Source organism: Macrobrachium rosenbergii, chromosome 2, assembly GCF_040412425.1.
Source record: "Macrobrachium rosenbergii isolate ZJJX-2024 chromosome 2, ASM4041242v1, whole genome shotgun sequence".
NCBI lineage: Eukaryota > Metazoa > Arthropoda > Malacostraca > Decapoda > Palaemonidae > Macrobrachium > Macrobrachium rosenbergii.
In genome coordinates, this window is record NC_089742.1 from 71,329,006 (window position 1) to 71,351,505 (window position 22,500).

General features: G+C 37.0%; 1 protein-coding gene across 1 annotated transcript in view; it reads left to right on the forward strand.

Moving 5' to 3' along the window:
* Positions 1-22,500, forward strand: part of LOC136848269 (FMRFamide-related neuropeptides-like) — a 146,544-nt gene that overhangs the window by 109,257 nt on the left and 14,787 nt on the right. Inside the window, exon 2 of the mRNA XM_067120659.1 lies at positions 21,921-22,191. Within this exon, the coding sequence (XP_066976760.1) occupies positions 21,935-22,191 (257 nt within the window). The 5' untranslated portion in view covers positions 21,921-21,934. The remainder of the gene's footprint in view (positions 1-21,920; positions 22,192-22,500) is intronic.

A 22,500-nucleotide genomic window follows, 5' to 3' on the forward strand; every position in this document is an offset into this window, starting at 1 on the left:
TTTATATATGCATATATATTATATATAAATATATATATAAATATAATTTATGTATACATATATTACGTTAATTTTTAATTCCAAATATTATAACAAATAAATAATTGATATCGAATTCACTTCACCTTCGGAGTAACTTACACCCAAGGGAAATCTACGTAATGAATGCGACTTTCTTGTTCAAGATTCGAACCTATGCCTTTTTGAACTGATACATATGTGATAATGACATTATCTGTTCAGCTAGACATATATACATACATACACACACACATATATATATATATATATATATATATATATATATATATGTATGTATGTATGTATATGTATATATATAAATATATAAATATATATATATATACACACTCTTACACTTACAAACACACATACACACATATATGTATATATATACATACATACACATGTATATATAATATATATATATATATATATATATATATATATATATATATATATATATATATATATATATTAACTTTATCACATACACAATTGTTCTGTGCATTAGTAGAATTACTAAAAGGACCTCATTCAAACTGGATGGTATCTAATGGAGTTTTTATTCAAAAGTTACAAGCTTTCTTGGACAAACAGTCCACATTATCAAATATCCGTACAATGAGCAAACGCATAGTCCGGCTGTATTTATATCTGTGCTGGGTACTTTTAATCCTATAATCGCCTAGCTCTTCCTGTGTGACCTCCACCCTCTCTTGACCTTGGTCTTTCTCTGATCCCTGGTTCCAGATGTCCGTTTTCCGTGCGTTCTCTTGCGTTTTTCTTCGTTTCCTTGCTACTGTGGAGTATATGATTTTCTAGATATGCTGTCTTCAAAGCCGTTTCCGGTGTTCCCTGCCATCGTGTTGTTGGCGCAAGTTATGAAGGCGTTCTCTACAACCAGTCTAGATGTTTTGTTGGTGTTCCTGTACAGAAAACTCATATTTTCCCAGTCTATTCTATGATCATTTTCCCAACAGTGTTTGGCAACTGCCGACGTCTGATTATAATGCCTTATGTTCTGCAGATGTTGTTTGCTTCGCTCTTTACATGATTTGCCAGTTTCGCCATAGTACCCTTCTTCACAGTCTAGACACGCTGCCATATAAACCCCCTCTAATCTCTTCCCCCTCTACCGACTTTTGTTTCTAACTATTTTATTCCTAATGGTGTTTTTGTAGCTGCCTATCAATTTGAAATTATTTAGCTTCCTGTTGATGGGTGCAATAGAGTTGTTGTCGGAACTATAATTATTTTCTTTCCTACCAAATGTTCCTTTTCAATCCTTTCCCTCTCCCCAAAATAGTTTTCCTTGCTTTGATATGTGCCCCTCCACCAATACTTAGGGTAGCCTAATCTCCTAAAACTCTCCCTCAGGTAATCCAACTCTTCGTCTAAAAATTCAGGGACTGCAAATCCTATAAGCCCTGATGGCCAACCCTGTCATTAATCCTATTTTTATTTCTTTCCTATGACTGGAGAACCTATGTATGTATGAATTGGTGTGTGTCTTCTTCCTATATACCTTGAATTTTAAATTCTCCCTACCCTCTTGACCAGGACATCCAAGAAAGGAATTTCTCCTTCCTTCTCTTCTTCTAATGTGAACTTGATGTGTTCATTTAGTTTATTTATGTTTTCTAAAAACTTGTGTAGATCTTCCCTTTCTCCTTGTAAATGATCAAGATGTCATCAACGTATCTTACCCATTTTACGATATTTAAGTTCCCTTTATTTACTTTGCCACCTCTTCCTTTTCAAACCATTCCATAAAGATATTGGCTAGAATTGGTGAAAGACTTGAACCCATGGCCACGCCATTTTTTTGTATATAATGGTTTCCTTGCCCACTTGAAAACATTAACGCTGAGGGCCGCTGTTAGCATTTTATTAAAACGTCATGATCTATGTCGCATGTATAGACGCCCTCCTCCATATTCTTTTTTTATTATTTCCATCGTCGTCTTTACTGGTACGTTAGTGAACAGGAAGTTACATCAAACTTGCAAATTTGCAGTCTTTTACGTTAATTTTGGATAATTCGTCTATCAGGTTCATGTTATGTTTTAAATGCCCTTCGGATACTAAGCCTACCCATTTTCCCATTATGTTGGAAAGAAATTTCTCAGCCTCCTCTGCGGTGATCTCGTCGATGCCACGATCGGTCTTAGGGCACCCTTCCTTGTGGATCTTAGGGCTACCATAAATATATGGGATCTCTGGACTTTCCATTGATTTTACTCTATGTTCTAATTCTTTTCTTTTGGTTTTTGTCGTGGATTTTTGTCAACACTTCCCTTACTTCTTTGTTAAAATTGCACTGTACCCCACTAATGTCCGGTTTTTGTTTGCAAACCTCATATGTGTTTTTCATCGTTTAACAGTTGTTCTAACTTATTCTCGTATTCTGCGGCGTCCATTACTACAACCGCCCCCTTTGTCTGCCTTACAAATCTTTATGTCCTTGTATTTTTCCTAACCTATCAAAGGGCCTTACATGTAACCTCTCTGGAAACACGAATCTGTTCGACCTAATCCCCGTACCCACATGGCCCCCCTGCAAAAAGCTGCTTCATCCCCATTTTTGTTCTTATCTAGTTCCTTAAGCTTCTACACATTTCGATGAAATCTTGACTTTCGTTCCCCATGCAAAATTAAAAGGCCATATCCTAACACTAGCACTTCATCCCTACTTAGAAGTCTCTTAGAAATATTCTTGACTAGATCAAAGTTCCCTTTTTTACCCACCCCGACCTATCGAAAATGGCAACGAGGTCTATTCTCGTGTGGCTGAGACTCGTTGCCATTTTCGATAGGTCGGGGTGGGTAAAAAGGGAACTTTGATCTAGTCAAGAATATTTCTAAGAGACTCTAAGTAGGGATGAAGTGCTAGTGTTAGGATATGGCCTTAATTTTTGCATGGGGAACGAAAGTCAAGATTTCATCGAAATGTGTAGAAGCTTAAGGGAACTAGATAAGAACAAAAATGGGGATGAAGCAGCTTTTGCAGGGGGGCCATGTGGGCGGGGATTAGGTCGAACAGATTCTGTGTTTCCAGAGAGTTACAAGGCCCTTTGATAGGTTAGGAAAATACAAGGACATAAAGATTTGTAAGGCAGACAAAGGGGGTGGTTGTAGTAATGGACGCCGCAGAATACGAGAATAAGTTAGAACAACTGTTAAACGATGAAAAACACATATGAGGTTTGCAACAAAAACCGGACATTAGGGGGTACAGTGCAATTTTAACAAAGAAGTAAGGGAAGCGTTGACAAAATCCACGACAAACCAAAAGAAAAGAATTAGAACATAGAGTAAAATCAATGGAAAGTCCAGAGATCCCATATATTTATGGTAGCCCAAGATCCACAAGGAAGGGTGCCCGCTAAGACCGATCGTGGCATCGACGAGATCACCGCAGAGGAGGCTGGAGAAATTTCTTTCCTACATAATGGGAAAATGGGTAGGCTTAGTATCCGAAGGCATTTAAAACATAACATGAACCTGATAGACGAATTATCCAAAATTAACGTAAAAGACTGCAAATTTGCAAGTTTGATGTAACTTCCTGTTCACTAACGTACCAGTAAAGACGACGATGGAAATAATAAAAAGAATATGGAGGAGGGCGTCTATACATGCGACATAGATCATGACGTTTTAATAAAAATGCTAACAGCGGCCTCAGCGTTAATGTTTTCAAGGGGGCGAAACCATTATATACAAAAAATGGCGTGGCCATGGTTCAAGTCTTTCACCAATTCTAGCCAATATCTTTATGGAATGGTTTGAAAAGGAAGAGGTGGCAAAGTAAATAAAGGAACTTAAATATCGTAAAATGGGTAAGATACGTTGATGACATCTTGATCATTTACAAGGAGAAAGGGAAGATCTACACAAGTTTTTAGAAAACATAAATAAACTAAATGAACACATCAAGTTCACATTAGAAGAAGAGAAGGAAGGAGAAATTCCTTTCTTGGATGTCCTGGTCAAGAGGGTAGGGGAGAATTTAAAATTCAAGGTATATAGGAAGAAGACACACACCAATTCATACATACATAGGTTCTCCAGTCATAGGAAAGAAATAAAAAATAGGATTAATGACAGGGTTGGCCATCAGGCTTATAGGATTTGCAGTCCCGAATTTTAGACGAAGAGTTGGATTACCTGAGGGAGAGTTTTTAGGAGATTAGGCTACCCTAAGTATTGGTGGGAGTGGGCACATATCAAAGCAAGGAAAACTATTTTGGGGAGAGGGAAAGGATTGAAAAGGAACATTTGGTAGGAAAGAAAATAATTATAGTTCCGGACAACAACTCTATTGCACCCATCAACAGGAAGCTAAATAATTTCAAATTGATAGGCAGCTACAAAAACACCATTAGGAATAAAATAGTTAGAAACAAAAAGTCGGTAGAGGGGGAAGAGATTAGAGGGGGTTTATATGGCAGCGTGTCTAGACTGTGAAGAAGGGTACTATACCGAAACTGGCAAATCATGTAAAGAGCGAAGCAAAACAACATCTGCAGAACATAAGGCATTATAATCAGACGTCGGCAGTTGCCAAACACTGTTGGGAAAATGATCATAGAATAGACTGGGAAAATATGAGTTTTCTGTACAGGAACACCAACAAAACATCTAGACTGGTTGTAGAGAACGCCTTCATAACTTGCGCCAACAACACGATGGCAGGGAACACTGGAAACGGCTTTGAAGACAGCATATCTAGAAAAATCATATACTCCACAGTAGCAAGGAAACGAAGAAAAAACGCAAGAGAACGCACGGAAAACGGACATCTGGAACCAGGATCAGAGAAAGACCAAGGTCAAGAGAGGTGGAGGTCACACAGGAAGAGCTAGGCGATTATAGGATTAAAAGTACCCAGCACAGATATAAATACAGCCGGACTATGCGTTTGCTCATTGTACGGATACTTGATAATGTGGACTGTTTGTCCAAGAAAGCTTGTAACTTTTTGAATAAAAACTCCATTAGATACCATCCAGTTTGAATGAGGTCCTTTTAGTAATATATATATATATATATATATATATATATATATATATATATATATAACTCGTGTTAAAAGTAGGCTAATGGTGAAGTGCTGGTCATGGTCTTATCTTTGAAATAAAACAAGATTACAAAGAGTAAATCGGAATGAAGAAACGCAGGAAGGCTACTGCTATTTCCGTCTTCCACAGAACTTCGCCCTCCTTCCTCAGGTTTCCTGGGGATTTCGTTATCCGTCTTATTCGATTTGATCTGAAGATACCGACGTAAGCAACACGAACCTGACAAGAGTTGTTTAACAGTTGAATTATTCTGGTAGTAACTCCTTATTTGTGTTGCTTTCCTTCTCCGGATATTCTTACAGACTTTCAAGTCCGAGAAATTCAAACGCGTACGGCCTGCAATAGTATGTTAAAAAATAGTCAAAAGATAATTTACATTGCATTGTTGGCCTCAGAAAGGCTGCTATCTGAAATGCAGAATATTTCTTCCTCATAGTGCTTTATTCTAAAAGTTCTTATCTTTGAGAATTTAGGAATTAAAGGGAGCGCACCCGGAATTATTCTCGACAAAGAAAGTAAAATTACGGCGCGCATTTGAAAATGTTCACAATGCAACCTTGATCTCGGGATTCGGTGGGTGGTAGTTTGAATGCGAAAGAATTTTCCACAAATGAGAAGTTTCTTCGCTTCTGCAGGAGGCTTTCTCTTTCATTATTTCTCGTATATATACAGAAATGCTCTCCTTTCTCCGTCCTTTACTACAGAGCCAGGTTCACGATCTGCCCTCTGAATAACACGGCTCTTACATTAATAGCTACACGACTCTTGTTCCATAGAAATGTCGCTTCTCTGCATTTCCTTTACCATACGGTACGATCTAGGACTCATATTCTACATGTACTGAGACGCAAGTGTGATCTCGAAAGACTTTTCACGGCTGTCCGCCTCACCCCCTCCCCTGTCTGTGTTTGCCCCTACCTTCACGTCTCGGCTTTGGAATTCGTTCTTTGGTGAGCCTTATATACAATGATCATCATCTACTTGGGTTAATAGGTGATTTTTCTATTCACAAATCGTCTTTTCAAATCATATATCATTAATAACATCCGTCTGGCTCCTTCTCTATGCACATCCGTGCATACATATACTTACGCACAGACACAACGCACATACATTATATACATACATACAATATATATATATATATATATATATATATATATATATATATATATATATATATATATATATATGTATGTATACATAATTATGACGTTTAATTTTTAGATAAGAATTAAGGAAACGTTTTGAATTCCAGTTTCCAAAGGTACGATCTTTTCCTAACTTGATATCAGGAAAGAACCGCTGAAGACCCGTTTTTGATGGTGGAATACTGACTACATTTTCCAGCACGAGCTCTTCCTCTTGGAATGAGGTCTCTACGATTTATTAACTTCAGGACCTACGTATCTTCTAATCTCAGACAAAGACATGAAAGGTAAATTTAAATTGATCAACTTTAAAATAAACGTTCTTCAGTTTGTTCACCGTCTTTTCATTTAAAAACGCCAGTTACTGAAGAAGGAAAATATAAAAACAGCAATTAACCGGCGATCGTTTTGAAATGTTCAGATTTTGTTAGGCAATGGCTTTTTGACGTTTTTATCTTCTCACATGAATTTGTGCTACTTAAATTATGTACAAATCCATGCAATTAGCTATGCATAAATATATATATGTGTATATGTATATGTATATTATATGTATATATATAATAATATATGTATGTATGTATATATATGTGTATACCAGCATGCGTACAGGCACGTTTGTATCACAGACTAAGAAAAGTGTAAAACAGTTCTCTTAAAATCCCCATTCTTTTTCCGCACTACTCACAGAATACCATAAATATGAAGCCGTAACTGCGTATTATATCCTGAGAAAAAGTTGACACATTTTAACATCAAATATTCGCCGAGTTCATTCCTAATATCTGGAATATAAAAGTATTAAAACTGTAATCTTCCGCATCTTTCAGTTTGAAAGAATATAAAAAAAGGGTGGGGGGATTAACATTAAAGATAATGGAACATGAGTAAGACCCAGGTGATTGGCTGGCGGAGCGCGCCCTCTCCGACCAAGTGAAAACCAACGATTTACTTGACACTTGACATTTTCCCCCCGACTTGCGAAGTCGGGAGTCGATAAAGGTTTTTCTCGTATTGTTATCGCAACGATTTTCTTCTTTAAGTGTCCAACGAGGCATAAAATCGAAGACAATACGTCCTACAGTCTCCTCAGATGGACAGACGAAGAGCGTCCTTATGGCCGGGCGCCGTTAGCGTTACTTTTCGCTGACGCGACTCCGGAACTAGCTTTGCGTCGGGAATGATTTCAGCAAAGTGCGTCGGACAAAAGACTGAATTTTACAGCAAATGCCAACGACAGAGTTCTAAGAACGTGATCTTCTAAGACTCCCGTTGAAGGAGTTTGCACACTTTTAGCGCAAAGTTGCACCAATTAAAAACAAATTTCACCGACGCCCATCAGTGATGCTAGCAAAAGGACCTCATCAATTTTAGTGGCCTGCCTCGTTAAGGAAGGTAATGAACCATAAGGGTATACATTTTAGTTTTGATAATGAATGAATGGATTATTAACCATAAAAGCAGGCGTTCTATCCCATTACTTATGAAAACAATCCTATTGAAAACTAATCTTTTTAACTGCGTTTTAATGGAAAACGATACAAGAGCTAAACTCGGGTAACAGCAGCTAGTTTGTCTGTAACTGATGGGCCTTCACATCAGGGAATCAATTCTAGCCCTGATATTTTGGAAGCACATTCTTTTAAAAAAAGATTGTCTCTCTTTTATCCCCGTCAATTGGTACAACAATGGGATATCGTACATCTCCCTTTCATCCCTAATGATCAGTTCCAACAGGTGAAATTCCATTCATTCGTCTGTTGAATCCCCAGCCGCCGTGAATGACTGGCGCCCAGGGCTCAGGGCGCTTGCGGCTTTCCCAGGTGTAATTCGACACACTGGGATGGCGGCAGGGGGCTCGGCCCAGCCGGAATCTCGAAAAAGCCTCTCACTAATACCCTTACAGGATTTAATTCCTCTTTCAGGGGAACTTTAATGAATCCAACACTACATTAAGAGAGATCTAATTAGTTCAAACCCTCCCATTCATACGATGCTCCATTGGCCGACTCTGGGGACCGCCTGCTCCCCTTTGGCCCCACTTTCGGGAACTTGAAATTCACTAACGTTCTCGGCTGGATCATTATTACCCTAGACACGGTGCATCTCTAATCGGATGCATCAGGGTGAACAGCAAATTATCAGTGATATATTAAAGTCATCATTCCGTGTCTAACTTTGTGAAAACTTCCACAGCTATGTAAAAAAAATATATATATTATGAAATTCTTAAACCGAACTTATCAAATACACCAACGTTAGCAATGGCATCATACAGTCACATTTCAGTGTCTAGTAATGTTAAAACATCCCCACGGTCTCTACAGCACATTTCTTGAATTCACGATAAACGAAACAGTTATGTGAATAAATTGAAGACCAGACTGCCTTACATACATCCATGATTTCAGAGGTGGTTCGGGAGCTGTCTTCCAGTCACGCCAGATAAACATTTACAGTCAAGTTATTGAGTCCTAACGAGAAACATCACAAAGATCTTCAAGACCTGGATGACCTAATATTTTGATTCTTCTTTTTCTGTAGTACTCCGGCAACATCAATTTAACCGAACCTTCAGACAAGGAAATGAAGTTATCGATTTGATAATTTATGTTCTTGTCATTACGAATTTAGATCACGTTGAATATAAAGATGCCAAGGAACGCAATTGAAAGTTTGGCTTTAACGTTGTTGCATTTGAACAATATCTTCAGAAATCTCCATTCCTCTCTCTTTCATCATAAGCGCTCCTTTATTCTTCATCATTCACGCTTTAGCCTTGGCCTTCTCTCTTCTAGCAAAGGGGATGCATGTTTTGCTTTAATGAATAAATCCACTCGCAAAAATGTGTACGTATTGACGTCCATGCATTTATACTAATATAGATACAATGCATCATGTTTTACCGTACGAAAATCTTTTCAAGGCTTAAAAATCTTTCAGGAAGTATTCTCTCTCTCTCTCTCTCTCTCTCTCTCTCTCTCTGGCTATATTGAATAAAATGCTTTATTCCATCAAACCATCATCATGGATGCATTCACTAACTTGCCCGAAATGCTTGATGAAAGATAAACAAAGTTATCATTGAATCTGCAATGCAAAATCCATTACAGAAGCGAGACTAACAAATGCTCAATGACATGGCGAAGTTTTTAATAGCGTTAGAGCGAGGGGCAGATTGTCAAAGGCAATGAAATATGGCGCGCAATCTCCGGGGATTTGTTACGCACGCCGCTGAAGAATTAGCTATCTATTATTTAGGAGGGAAAGCTCATTTCGGGTTGCGTCAGTCCCTGGGGCGCATTACTTAAAGCTTAGCGCTTAAGTTTTATCATTTTTTTATCTACAGCTACCACATTTTGTTTTGAATTTCCAATAAATTTGGACGGTGCTTTCAGTTGATTGTTTTCGCCTCTTTAAAGAAAAATGAGAGAGAGAGAGAGAGAGAGAGAGAGAGAGAGCGCCAGTGACTGAACAAAAAGTGTATTTATTCATATGATGAATACTGAACAAAAATTTATTTATTCATATGATGAAATATATGGTCTGGTAAAACTAAGGTGCATATCATTACCGTAAGGGAGAGACAACTTTATCATTAAAGACATTTTCCAGAGTTTACCAACGTTCAGAAATAATTTCCTGCAGTTGAATTACAGAATGTCAGAACGTCAAAACGTCATCCAGCCTCTCTCTCGGTCTATATATATATATATATATATATATATATATATATATATATATATATATATATATATATATATATATATATATATATATACATATACATATACACATATATATATGTATATATACACACTATATATATGTGTATACAAGTTATGTTTCACAATACTCACTTAGCCAGTTAAAGTAGAGATTATAATGAATCGATTTCGACTTTCGAAGGCTATGTTAAAAACACGATGAACGTAATATAAGCACCTATTCCATTATTCCGTCACTTTGGATGTACTTGCACTGTTTGCTTTCTTAGCTGTTAATCAACTTTGGTCCATAAAGTTTTTTTAATTTTACAATTTGTTACGAACTGTCCTTCTTTACTATTGCTACGTGCTGCTCCCTTTTCTCTCTTTCCCTCTTCCCCCTTTATCATCCCCTTCCTCTTTCTTCCCCACGTCCCCGCAATCTTCTCCTTCCTCCCCTCCTTAGTCTACTTCCATCCCTCTTCCTCCTCCCCTGCCTCTTCCTCATTCAGCGAATTCCATCTCCAGACCTTGTGAATGTTTAATAGACAAAACCGGCTGGCTGATCTCTGCTCATAAACTGTAAAATTCAGAGATCATTGAGGCTGCTTTGATCCACATTTGGAAAAAAAGAAAAAAAGTATTCGGTGTTTTATCTTTGAGCAATCGGCTTCTTTTAAGAATAAAAAAAAATTACAAGGAATATTTTTCTTCTTCTGTTTCGACCTTCCTGATCTTGGTTCTACTCCCACAATTTCTTTCTTCTTCTTTTTTTTTTTTTTTTTGGTTGTAACGATAGTTCATCTTCGGTAGATATCTTCCTTTGACGTCATTGGCGCTTTGTGACTAAAACGTGACATTTCGCTTCTGAAGTTTCGCTTCTGAAATTCACACATTTTTTCTTATGTTGGTTATATCTTTCCATGTTTACTCTTTCTATGTTTCTTACTCTTATTACTATAGACTGAATGCATTCACTCTTAACGTTGGTTACTCTACGCAATGAAAAGTAATTTCATTTTTAATGAAGATGGGGATATTTTTTATTCGTCACGTTCTCACGTTATTGTATTTTTCCCTTTCCATTCGACCAGAATTCAATGCCTCGGCGCTCATAACAGCGCCTGTGGCTGAACTCTTTCCCAAACACCCCTACTACTGTAAGAAAGAATAATCTATTTTTCTTGAGATACTCGAATTGATTTTCAAGCAATCAGCGAGTGTGATCTCCTAGGCGGAAAACAGTCTAACCAAACACAAGTTCGCAAATTTATCGTTTCCTCTATTTATTTATAAGCCGCGTAATCTTCCTTTTCTTCTTTTCCACTGCGCTGGGTAGAAAAAGAAAGCTGACAGCCCAGCTGGCTCTTAGACAAAAGAAAAGCAAAAAGAACCATCTTGTGGCTTTCTTCTATTGTTTCATTTAAAATTTATGCAGGAGTACACATTATTAAAATTTTATTCACGTTGAGAGATAAACGTCAGAATGGAAAGTTCGTCCTGGAAAAATTCTTTAATATCGTTTCCTCTTTTCTAAATGTAGAAAGAAAAGGCCATTTTTTTAATTTCTAGTACCTTGTCAACTCCTTGCATCATACAACACATATTCCGCACGTGTGCACCCGTCCAGCTGACGACTTCTAATATAACTTGTCTTTACTTGCCCTTGGTTTTTATGGCATCCTGGACAACAGCAATCTGAGTTAGCATTCCACTTCACGCTAATCCTGTTAGCTCTTGTGTTCAAATAGCCATGACTTGTTTTAATAATGATCACTTGACTCGGTACAGACGGCTTCTCAGATGCCGATGAAGGCAGAAAGGTTATCGTTGCCTTTTGGAACAATTTTCGAGATATTGAGTCACTGGGGCATATTTTCCACATAGTAATAATAAAGCACTTTTATTAAGGATTTTAACATATTTTAGAAAGATCCTCATTTCTTGAGCACATTGTGTTACCATGGTAAAGATTATGGGGACCCAGTTTTTTCCAGTAAACTTGAACAAGTACAAACAAATTAAATTGTCTTTCCAGGTAAAAACATGGAGCGACACAAATATCACATTCCTTTGCGAACGTTGTCTACAGTAATCTTCATAGGGTAATTTATCATACGATTATCCCGCATTTACCAAAGGTTTGTTCTTCATTTACGGTCGTTGACTTGTTCTCAACTTGTTGATGATATGGATGCGATAAACTTTCGACGTGTTTTCATGACATGTTCTACTGTAGCGTGGACAAGCCCTTACCTGACAAATGGCAACTAGATTGAGCATAAAGGGGCATGGCTTACGCCTTAGGTTGGAACAAAGGTACTAAGTGAACCAAGACGCCAAAGATGTTTCCTGAGAGAGCTAAATTCCCATGAATAAGTCTGTTAAGGATTATTTTTCCTACTTTTTCCCTCTTAACAATAACATGACAGAAAATTGAGTTTCATCTTAGTGCCCGTATCATCGGAAAACTTGTCATCCTGAGATGATGAGATGACTCTCAAGGAAGATGTCTTGAAAAAGCTAGGTCATCACATGCTGAATAAAATGGGACGGTTACATGTGGAGTATTTCCTGGTTATATTATTATTACTACTTCTGTCCCTGGTAAGCAATGCATGTTCCTTTCCAACCTGAAACCAGCTTCTCTCTAAGAGCATTCCGAGTACGAAATGTTGAAGAAGGTACTCTTACGTTGCGAAGCAAGAGGAACCTAACAAGAATCAGGTTAAGTGCATACTGGCGGACAGATAGACTGAACAGACGGACGATATCCCGTTATGCCTGTCTGTGCGTGACGATCTGCTTTTATAACAAGTTTGAAGTTCGTTCCGCGTGCAGGAGGAATTGCAATGACGTGGTAAAAGTAATAGACTGAAAACTGTAGCAGTCCCCAACTTTGCTCATAACGATACTGATTGAGCAGATGATTTCTGCCAAAACCTCCGGAGATAGACATGAAAGGGATCTCATGCACATGAAATAATAATGGATCCAAAAACTATGAAAATTATAATGTCTTCTTGTATGATCTGCGTATTCCTCGCATAGGATTCTGTGCGATTGTACAAGCCCTCGACAGACCGCCTCTTAATGCACTGGCGAGTTGAAGCGACGCAATCCGATATCGGTCTTGTACTGAGCCTCCTTAATGGCCTCGTGAATTTCAAACAAACCTCGCACATGAAGACCTTTTATTTCTTTCTATTTTTATTTTGTCTCCTCATACTCCGTTACTTGTCAAAGGTCATGGCAGGACGATGCAAACTGATACAAAAGACTTAAGATGGAATTAAAATGGTGCATGGAAGGTTTTTCTTTGTTGGTTCTTGGTAAAACATTTATGTATATCTAGCATTCAATGTAGAATTTCAATATTTATTTACTTATTTTTTTATTAATAATAAAAACATCGCAGTCTCAATATACCACTGGGATTTTACATGCTCTACTATAGGTCACAGATTTATAGCCAATACTAAGAGACGATAAAGTATGCACATATTCATAATGAAATCTTTTCCTACCCTTATGTAATTTCCATTACCCGTTATCTTCTTAAGTTCAGAAGGAATACTTTGTCCATTCACGACAGACATCATTTCTGACCTTTCATATCTCTATGATGAAACAGTCACACCCACGAATTGTCGTCAAAGATTGAATGGGACTGATGTGACATGTTCTCTCATGAGGGCGTGGATCACATATGGATACACCTGCATGTAAACCTATATCTGGATGGAGGTGGTTTAGTCTCTCTCTCTCTCTCTCTCTCTCTCTCTCTCTCTCTCTCTCTCTCTCTCTACTAATCCAAGAACTGTTAGCAAAAATGATGCTTAAATCTATAAACCGCCTTTCCAAGGAAGTTTGGTAAAAAAAAAAACCACATACATCGAGGTTACATAAATAAACTTCGTTTAATAATAATAATAATAATAATAATAATAATAATAATAATAATAATAATAATAATAATAATAATAATAATAATAAGAAGAAGAAGAAGAAGAAGAAGAAGAAGAAGAAGAAGAAGAAGAAGAAGAAGTAGAGGTCAAGAAATGTAAAACGGTTGAGGACACCACTGAAAAACATTTGCATTTGATAACACTTTGCTGGCCCAGAGATTGACCCAGTTATACAATGGCTGACATACGGTTTCTAGAATAATTTAGAAGAGTGTCGTCCTCAAATATGCATTATCAGTGTACGGGCATGGCTAAGTAGGTACCTTTTCTATAGCCTGACATCAGCTTAGCGAAAACTTTTTCCGAATTATCATTCTCCATATAAATATTATGTCTTCAATGCTATATGAGGAATGCATACACAGCACCTGAGTTCACTTTTAGTTTTCTGTAAAGGAAAACTATTGAGATGGCTATTTGTCTGTCCGTCCGCTCTCAGATCTTAAAAACTGCAAAGGCTAGAGGGCTGAAAATTGGTATGTTGATCATCCACCCTTCAATCATCACACATACCAAATTGCAGCCATCTTGCCTCAACAGTCTCTATTCTATTTAAGGTTAAGGTTAGCCATGGATCGTGCGTCTGGCACCGCCGAATACAATTCCGGAACGTCGCCGACGTACCTTCACTTGACCGCATCTGGGAGCAACTGAGCGCTCCCTTCTCATAGCTGAGAGTTTCATACTGCAGCACATAGAGTGGCTCGTAATGATGTCAGACGAAGACAATTACAATAAGATGGTGGCACTGCGGCTTTATAAGCTGTACAGAAAACTCGGTTGCGCCGAAGAAACTTTGGCGCATTTTTTACTTGTTTATTAGTGCGTACGCAAATCTGTTCGGCGCCCACTACCGTGAGATCATGGCTCACGAGTGATTTGACGTTAACTGAGATTAATTTGAAAGAATGTAAGAGTGATTCGTCTCTTAAAACAGAAAAAAGTAGAGATTACAAATTCAAACGCTATATTGCAGTGTCATATTGTTGCTAACGACAATGCACGCACTTAATTAGGAGTTAGTCTTCGGTATCTATCATAAATATTGCATAAAGCCAGTCATGCTTGTTTATCATCTATTACTCCCCAGTTATCAGCATCTGTGCAACATTTTTTTCGGTTGAATATTGATATTTTATTCAGAAAACAATAAAAGCATTCGAGCGCTCCCAAATCTAGATGCACGGATCTTGTAAACATCCGTTAAACTAAGACTAGGATCTTTCCTAGATAGTGACACCCACCGGTTTTAACCCGGTCTGTATCCACCTTTGCGGCGTGTTAACCCGTTGGGGATGACCGTAAAAACATAAACAAAAGACTGTACATGTCATAAAGACAATGACCCCCAAGAAATATTAGTCGTAGACAACGAACCCCGAAAACCCTTGGGGGTCACAATCTAGGAAAGATCCCGATTACTAAAGATTCCATGCTTCAGTCTCCTTCGAGAAAGGTGGAAACAATCTCGTCCGTGTTTAACCAAGAGGAATTTTGCGACCATCATATTGGTCTTGACAAAATCTACGATATCCCGCCTTATATGTCTTACTTTCACCAGAATCAGTTCTCATTGTTTCGTACCTGTAAAATATGTTCCAATAAAGGCTGGATATAATGACCTGCCGTGGAGTTAAGCGTGTGAATAAATCACGTAAGATGCTTTCGAGTTTAGACGGATGCTTAATAAGATTTGAGACGCTCTCTCTCTCTCTCTCTCTCTCTCTCTCTCTCTCTGATATCTTCTATGGCTAATTATAATAAATTAACCAGCCAATTAACGGTTTGGACACATTCCGTATGCTATTACATAAGCTCTCCCTCTTGCGTAACGTCAGAAATAATCTATTTATATGCATAAAAATAAATGACGATTTATTCTCCTTTAACAACAAAAATGAAATGCTGATTCATATATAACAATCAGTAATCTATATACATATATGTAAAAACCACAATGTTGATTTATACTGAATAATTAGTAATATACATACATAATATATAATCTCTTTTAACACACACATACAGTATATATATATATATATATATATATATATATATATATATATATATATATATATATATACATACATATATATATACATACATATATATATATATATATATATATATATATATATATATATATATATATATATAACTAATGCTTTCATGCATTAGTTATACGTTTTAAAACAAGACGCGGTAACAAACTAGAACTACCAGTCTATCTACAGCAAAGCATTTTGAACTGCAAGCAAGAAATAACATCACTGTGAAGACGGTATGACGTTCTTTTAGCAAACTACATTTCATTAGCATGTTTAGCTACCTTGCTATTCCCGGGAGCATTGTTTGGCGAAAGTTTTGAAAACACGCTTAGCATGTGATTGTTTTCCCGCCAAGCTCAGCAACTTGTAAACAAATCGACGACATGAAAGGCTAGCGAAGTTCTTTCTATTCTAAGGACTAGGAACGATACTTAAATAGAATGTTACATAAGGATTATCAAAAGAAAGTAAACTTGACTTATCTGGAACAGATTTGTTCTTATAGCAACGATCTGCAGAATCTACGGACATAGGCCTAGCGTTTCTTGGCCAAGATTCTCTTCCTTGTTACTGCACTTAATGGCTATTTTCTTTTTCCTTGCATGATGACCAAAGAGAAATTGTTTTCATATTCTCTAAAATAAATTGTACTATACTCGGAATAAGGGTTAAATGCATAGCATCTTACCAAACGAGTAGTTTCAGGACATGGGCGTAACCTAGGCTACCAAACTTAATTTTCTTACTATTACCGGTCTATGAAATCTCGTTTTGTGACAAAAACATATATCAAACCAGGATTTGTTACACATAAAAAATACAACTATTTTTACTTGGAATCGAGTAATAAAAGTTCTTTTCGACAGTTCGTTTACAGAGTTCTGAAATACCCTGACCAAGTGTGGCGTTTCGGAAAATCGTTGAGTAGCCACATTTGATATATAACATTTTGTTACACAACTCTAACGCTGCCTTTACATGTGTAATACTGAAAAACGGATGTCATAGACAATATGCTACAAGCCTACCTACTGCAAAGAATTCTTAATGACTAACAAAACAGAGCAGGGGTCCATAAGCGTCTCAGTTGGTCTAACACATATAAAAGTCGAGACTTGTTGACACAAGTAACCTAGAGGCCTACACAATTGAACGTTTTAAAGACAAGCGTGACAATTGTTTTATATCATGTGGCACATTGATGATTAATGATGCTCCAATTTCAGAACTGAAATCACTACTGCACTCATGTGCCAAAATAATAGCCTATGCTGAAAATATCAGACATGTAAACCGAGAAAGGATAATCTACTGGTAACAAGATTCTACCGACAGCACAAAATCAAGGGTAGATAAAATTCATTTGACTTGCTTACCTGTGAAATGTTATTCCATTTTCTCTTGAAGAACTCATGTGCCCATTTCTGCAATTGAAAGCTTCGTAATGTACCACTGTGAAGATAATGAACGGAAAAATTCGCAGGTCACACTAAGGTTAAGCACTTATTCAACTTCCACGGTTCTCGGGTATCTGAAGATCAGCCGGCCTGGTGCTGGCTCACCAAACTACGGTACATACATGAACGTAGTACTTTTCATAGTATATGAATGCCATATCTGGTTATTATTTACACTTCGTAGATATTATTGGCCTTCTTTGGTTACGTTCGGCCAAAGTCGAAATCATTGCGTTTAGAACTGCGAAGAAATTTTGTATTTTTATCGCCTATTAAATGTTTTAATGAATATCATTATGCGGTTTTCAGTATCCCGGAATAAAAATATAAGAATTCACCCGCATGGCTGCATGAGGCAATGTTGTAAAACTTTCAGGAAAATTTACATGTTCACGAGGAGATGCAGTAGCTGGTTCAGAACGCGTTTGGGAGCTAATGTTTCTTATTGTTTCTTTTCAAGTATCTGTATTTGGAAGCTTCCCTGCTGCTGCTTGACTGCTTCACGAAAAGGCAATTTTGTCTTTCTCTGCAGTACACTTAGTTACTAGCGGACATTTTTTTTTTCTGTCGTAATAAACTGAAGAGCCATTTTAAAGAAGTGTCCAGGATGTATCTGATCATAAAGAAAGTGGAAGGATTGCGGCAAAGGTTCGAGGGTGGCGGTGTTTGATCGTGAATTTTTGGCTGTGAATAACTATTGTATAATAATATGTAGGTATGTATGTCTGTGTATGTATGTATATTTCAAAAGTACAACAAATGTAAGAGTACAGAATCTGCTGTACAATGGTGAAAGGCTTTTTGGTGGTAGCGGCGTGTAGCTTTTAAAATGGTGAGATTAAGCAGCGAAGTCTAAATTGTTAGTCAAAATCCAACCAACATCAGTAAGCCGATGGAACCTTCAAAACTGTCTAGTTATTATTCTGCATGCGAGGCTCTTTTCAAGCCACATTACCCAGTAAATCTCTGGAAACGGTTCAGATATTTTTTGGATAGGCCTACAGCAAAGAACTGACACATTACCATCCCCATTAACAATAACAGCTGTTTTGAGAAGGCAATATTTAAAGCTTGTAAAGACACTTTTCCCTAGATTAAACAACGGGGCCTGGTTAAGATTTTGCTTTAAGCTTTTGTTTATGTGTGTGTGCGTGTGTGTTTGTGTATGTGTCTATGTAGGTGTGCTTTGTAGGAAAATTCAGTGCCAGCAATCCACGCCAGACAGTTCATTGCTGATATAATTCAGAAAATAGATGTTTTGATGACAACAATTATTTTTGTATGATGGTAATCTTATCCGTTTATACAGCATATCAAATGTATTTGGTGGAAATATCCTAAAAAAATTGTTTGAAATTAGTCTGCAATATATGTTATTCTTTGTTCGTCGTATCAAATGCAATGACCTGAAAATGTATAACAAGAATATATATATATATATATATATATATATATATATATATATATATATATATATATATATATATATATATATATATATATATATATATATATATATATATATATATATATGTATACATGTATATATACATGTGTGTTTGTGTATGTATACTTATTGCTGCTAAAGGTAATAAACTGCTAAAATTTGGTTATTGTAATCAGAGTTACAAAAACTTAGGTACTGAAAACTGTAGTCAGTTTCAGAGACCCTAAAATCACATTTACGTAAAAACTAAAAAGAAGAGAGAAAAAATGCACTTCGCCCATATTTTAATTTACTGACACAGGAGGTGAAATGGAACTAAACGATATGTCTTCCTACTAGAAGACCAAGAAACTGGAATGAGCATTCCCTGACCTGACCTTTCAAAACATGTCAGCTTAGTATGTTATGGATGGCGCCTCCCACAACCCCCATGGTCAGCCAAGACCTAACAAGCAGCTACTTCACAATAATTAATGTTAACATCATTGGTACTGTTTGGGCAAAGAGGTGATAGCAATTCCACTGGGGCGTTGCAAGTTGCATCACAACCTCCAGGTAACGCCTCCAAGCGGAAGAAGCGTATCTAAGATTTAACGAGTGTAGGTCAAGAAACTACATTATGAGCGGATTAGTACTCATCGGCGCAAGGACGTTTACCTTTTAATACCTATTTCCAGTAATAAAGTTGAGCTGACTGTGAAAACGACTTTCAGTTTTTTTCTACTAACTTTACACAATAGAACCAAAACCAAAGCGAACCGAACTGCCAAAATGCTCGTAGTAAGAGCGATGTGTATACCTTTTCTTAATACAGGATAAGACAGGTCGCGAATGAAGTAGAGAATCTGAGGGACCTGATATTTCTTTTATTTTCTTTTTCATGTTTTTAGGACAATGTCACTATCCCATACATTCATCTTCGGAGTTCCTCGACTAATATATTGTCTAGTGTCCCTTTTTTTTTTTTTTTAAGAAACATTCATTGATGCCACAGAGTCACCGAGACTAACGAAAATAAAAGTAAGCGATCGAGAACCGGTTGTCAGTCAGACAAAAGGAACAAGAAGTGCTCTACTGAAAACAAAAGAACAGACTTCGAAGCCGTGACATTCAGGTTGTATCAATTTCCTGAAGTTGACACGAAAATGCGAGCATCATGTAACGATAATAAGTTACCTGCGGCTACATAAAAAGTTCAGTTCATTTATTCATTTAGTCCACATTCCACGTATACTGTGTCCAACACGGTAGCTCACTTCCAGCTTCTACCTCAGACGAGCAGTAATTATAAATAATTCAGTCAACAATTCAGTTCCTGTATCACAGACACCCTATCCCATTTCCTCAACAAGTCTGCATTCATGAATATCTATTCCGGATAGGGCTGCAGTCCTCTTCAAATTTGGCATTGATACCGATAACCTTCGAAAATATAATAATAAAGTGACTAAAGACCTCTTTATAATGTTTTCCTTGCACACCGAAAAGTAGGGGATATGGAAAAAGCACTGACAATAATTCACTCATTCGATATTCAGTGTATTGTAAAAGGTGAACCTTTGTTCCTGTGATGCTCTCTGCAGCATTTTGCTTGAGAAGTCTTTACGCACAAGTAGTTCATCTTTTTTTTTCGTAAACTGTATATGTGTTGCAAGCCTAAAAATTTTTACTTTCATACTTTGCCTAAATTTTTCATTTAAGTCCAGTACATTATGGGGTAAAGCATACTCTCGTAAGGATTATGTACTTTACATAGTTTAGAGCAGTGATTCTTAAACTGGGGGGCGCGCCAACCTAGGGGGGCGCCAGAAGCTTCCAAGGGGGGTGCAAGCAGAGTTGCCAGGTGGTGCCTATTATTTTTTTTATATTTGTGATGTTAATTACAAAATTGCCAAAAACGTTATCACTGCTTCCATATATTTTCTAATTATTATCTCAAAACATGCATAAAATTCAAAATATAAGTAAATTTTAATTTCAAATCTTGTTTATGAATTGTCTTTTATTGTTATGATAAATAGAATAGCATACAAATAGACAACATATTGTTTATAGATCATAGTTGGCAAAAATTCCAGTGGTAGGGGGGCGTGGGGTCTATACATAATGCAGAGGGGGGCGCAAGGCAAAAAAGTTTAAGAACCACTGGTTTAGAGCCTGTTGATGATCCAGGAACTATATCGAAATAGAAACCTGAAATTTTATAAGAATTTTCAACTAGCAATGAAGAACGCCCATTTGCTTTTCAAAGTACCAGGCGCATCAGGAATATTTTATAGAAGACTTGAATTTATCGACAAGAAGATTGAATGCCAGCTTGTCACTCACACTTCATATGCTTCAATATATATATATATATATATATATATATATATATATATATATATATATATATATATATATATATATGTATATATGTATATATATATATATATATATATATATATATATATATATATATATATATATATTCAAATTTTAACACAAAACTACCATGTTAATATTTCAAGACGCAAAAGAACAATAATTCAATCATTTACTATATCTACAGAATGACATACTCCATGGAATTACATATAGGCTAAGTGCACCTATCCTGGGCGGATTCGAACTCATGTCTTTTATCGATAACACACCGGAGGAAATGATTTCGTAAACTCAGTCATCAAGATGAAATTGCCATATATAATTCCTTTCGGGTGTAATCCATTCCCAAGGAATAGTGAATTGGAAACAAATTGATTTTTTAGGGTTGATATTGAAAATATCACATGCATACACAACACACACATAATACACACTCACACACACACACACACACACACACATATATATATATATATATATATATATATATATATATATATATATATATATATATATATATAATATGTATACATGTACAGAGTATGTGTGTGCGTGCGTGTGCGAGTGGGTGTAGGTGTCCACATGTGACTATGCCTGAGAGCACAGTTAAGTAATAAAGCGAAAGAAATGAATACTCAGTGTCCCACTTTCCCTTTCCTTCTGGCAGGTCATACGAGCGACATGATCATTGCCACCTGGTTATTACTCGCAGTGCTGAGTTGCGTTTGCCAAGCCCTTGCACCTCCAGTGACGGTCGCCCTCGAGTCCAGTACCGGCGACGAGGCAGCCCATGACGACAGCGTAGCCCTGCCCAGCAAGAGGATCCTCAAGTACTTCCTTCCCTCTGCCCAGGCCTGGGCAACCCACGGCGCCGGTGTCGCTGTACCCACAGGTTCCGAGGGGAACAAGAGAGGGTATGGGGATAGGAACTTTTTGAGGTGAGTTTTTATCTCTCTCCATAAATATTTTATTCTTTTTGCTGTAAAACTGACGAATGGTCTTACTGGTTGTAATGTTAAAGAAATATTCTCAAGTTCTAGAGCGACATACTTCATGGCACCTATTTTTTCTTTCCTAAAGGATGTTTATGTGTATACTTGACCCGTGAACTGACCTGTCTTCGTTTAATTGGTAATGATTTGTGATTTTCTTTCATCACGTTTCACATTGGGCCCTTCTGATTTATGTAAGGTTTACTTGCAATTCAATAACCTGGCAGCGTGATGTTGCAGACTTAGAATATGTGG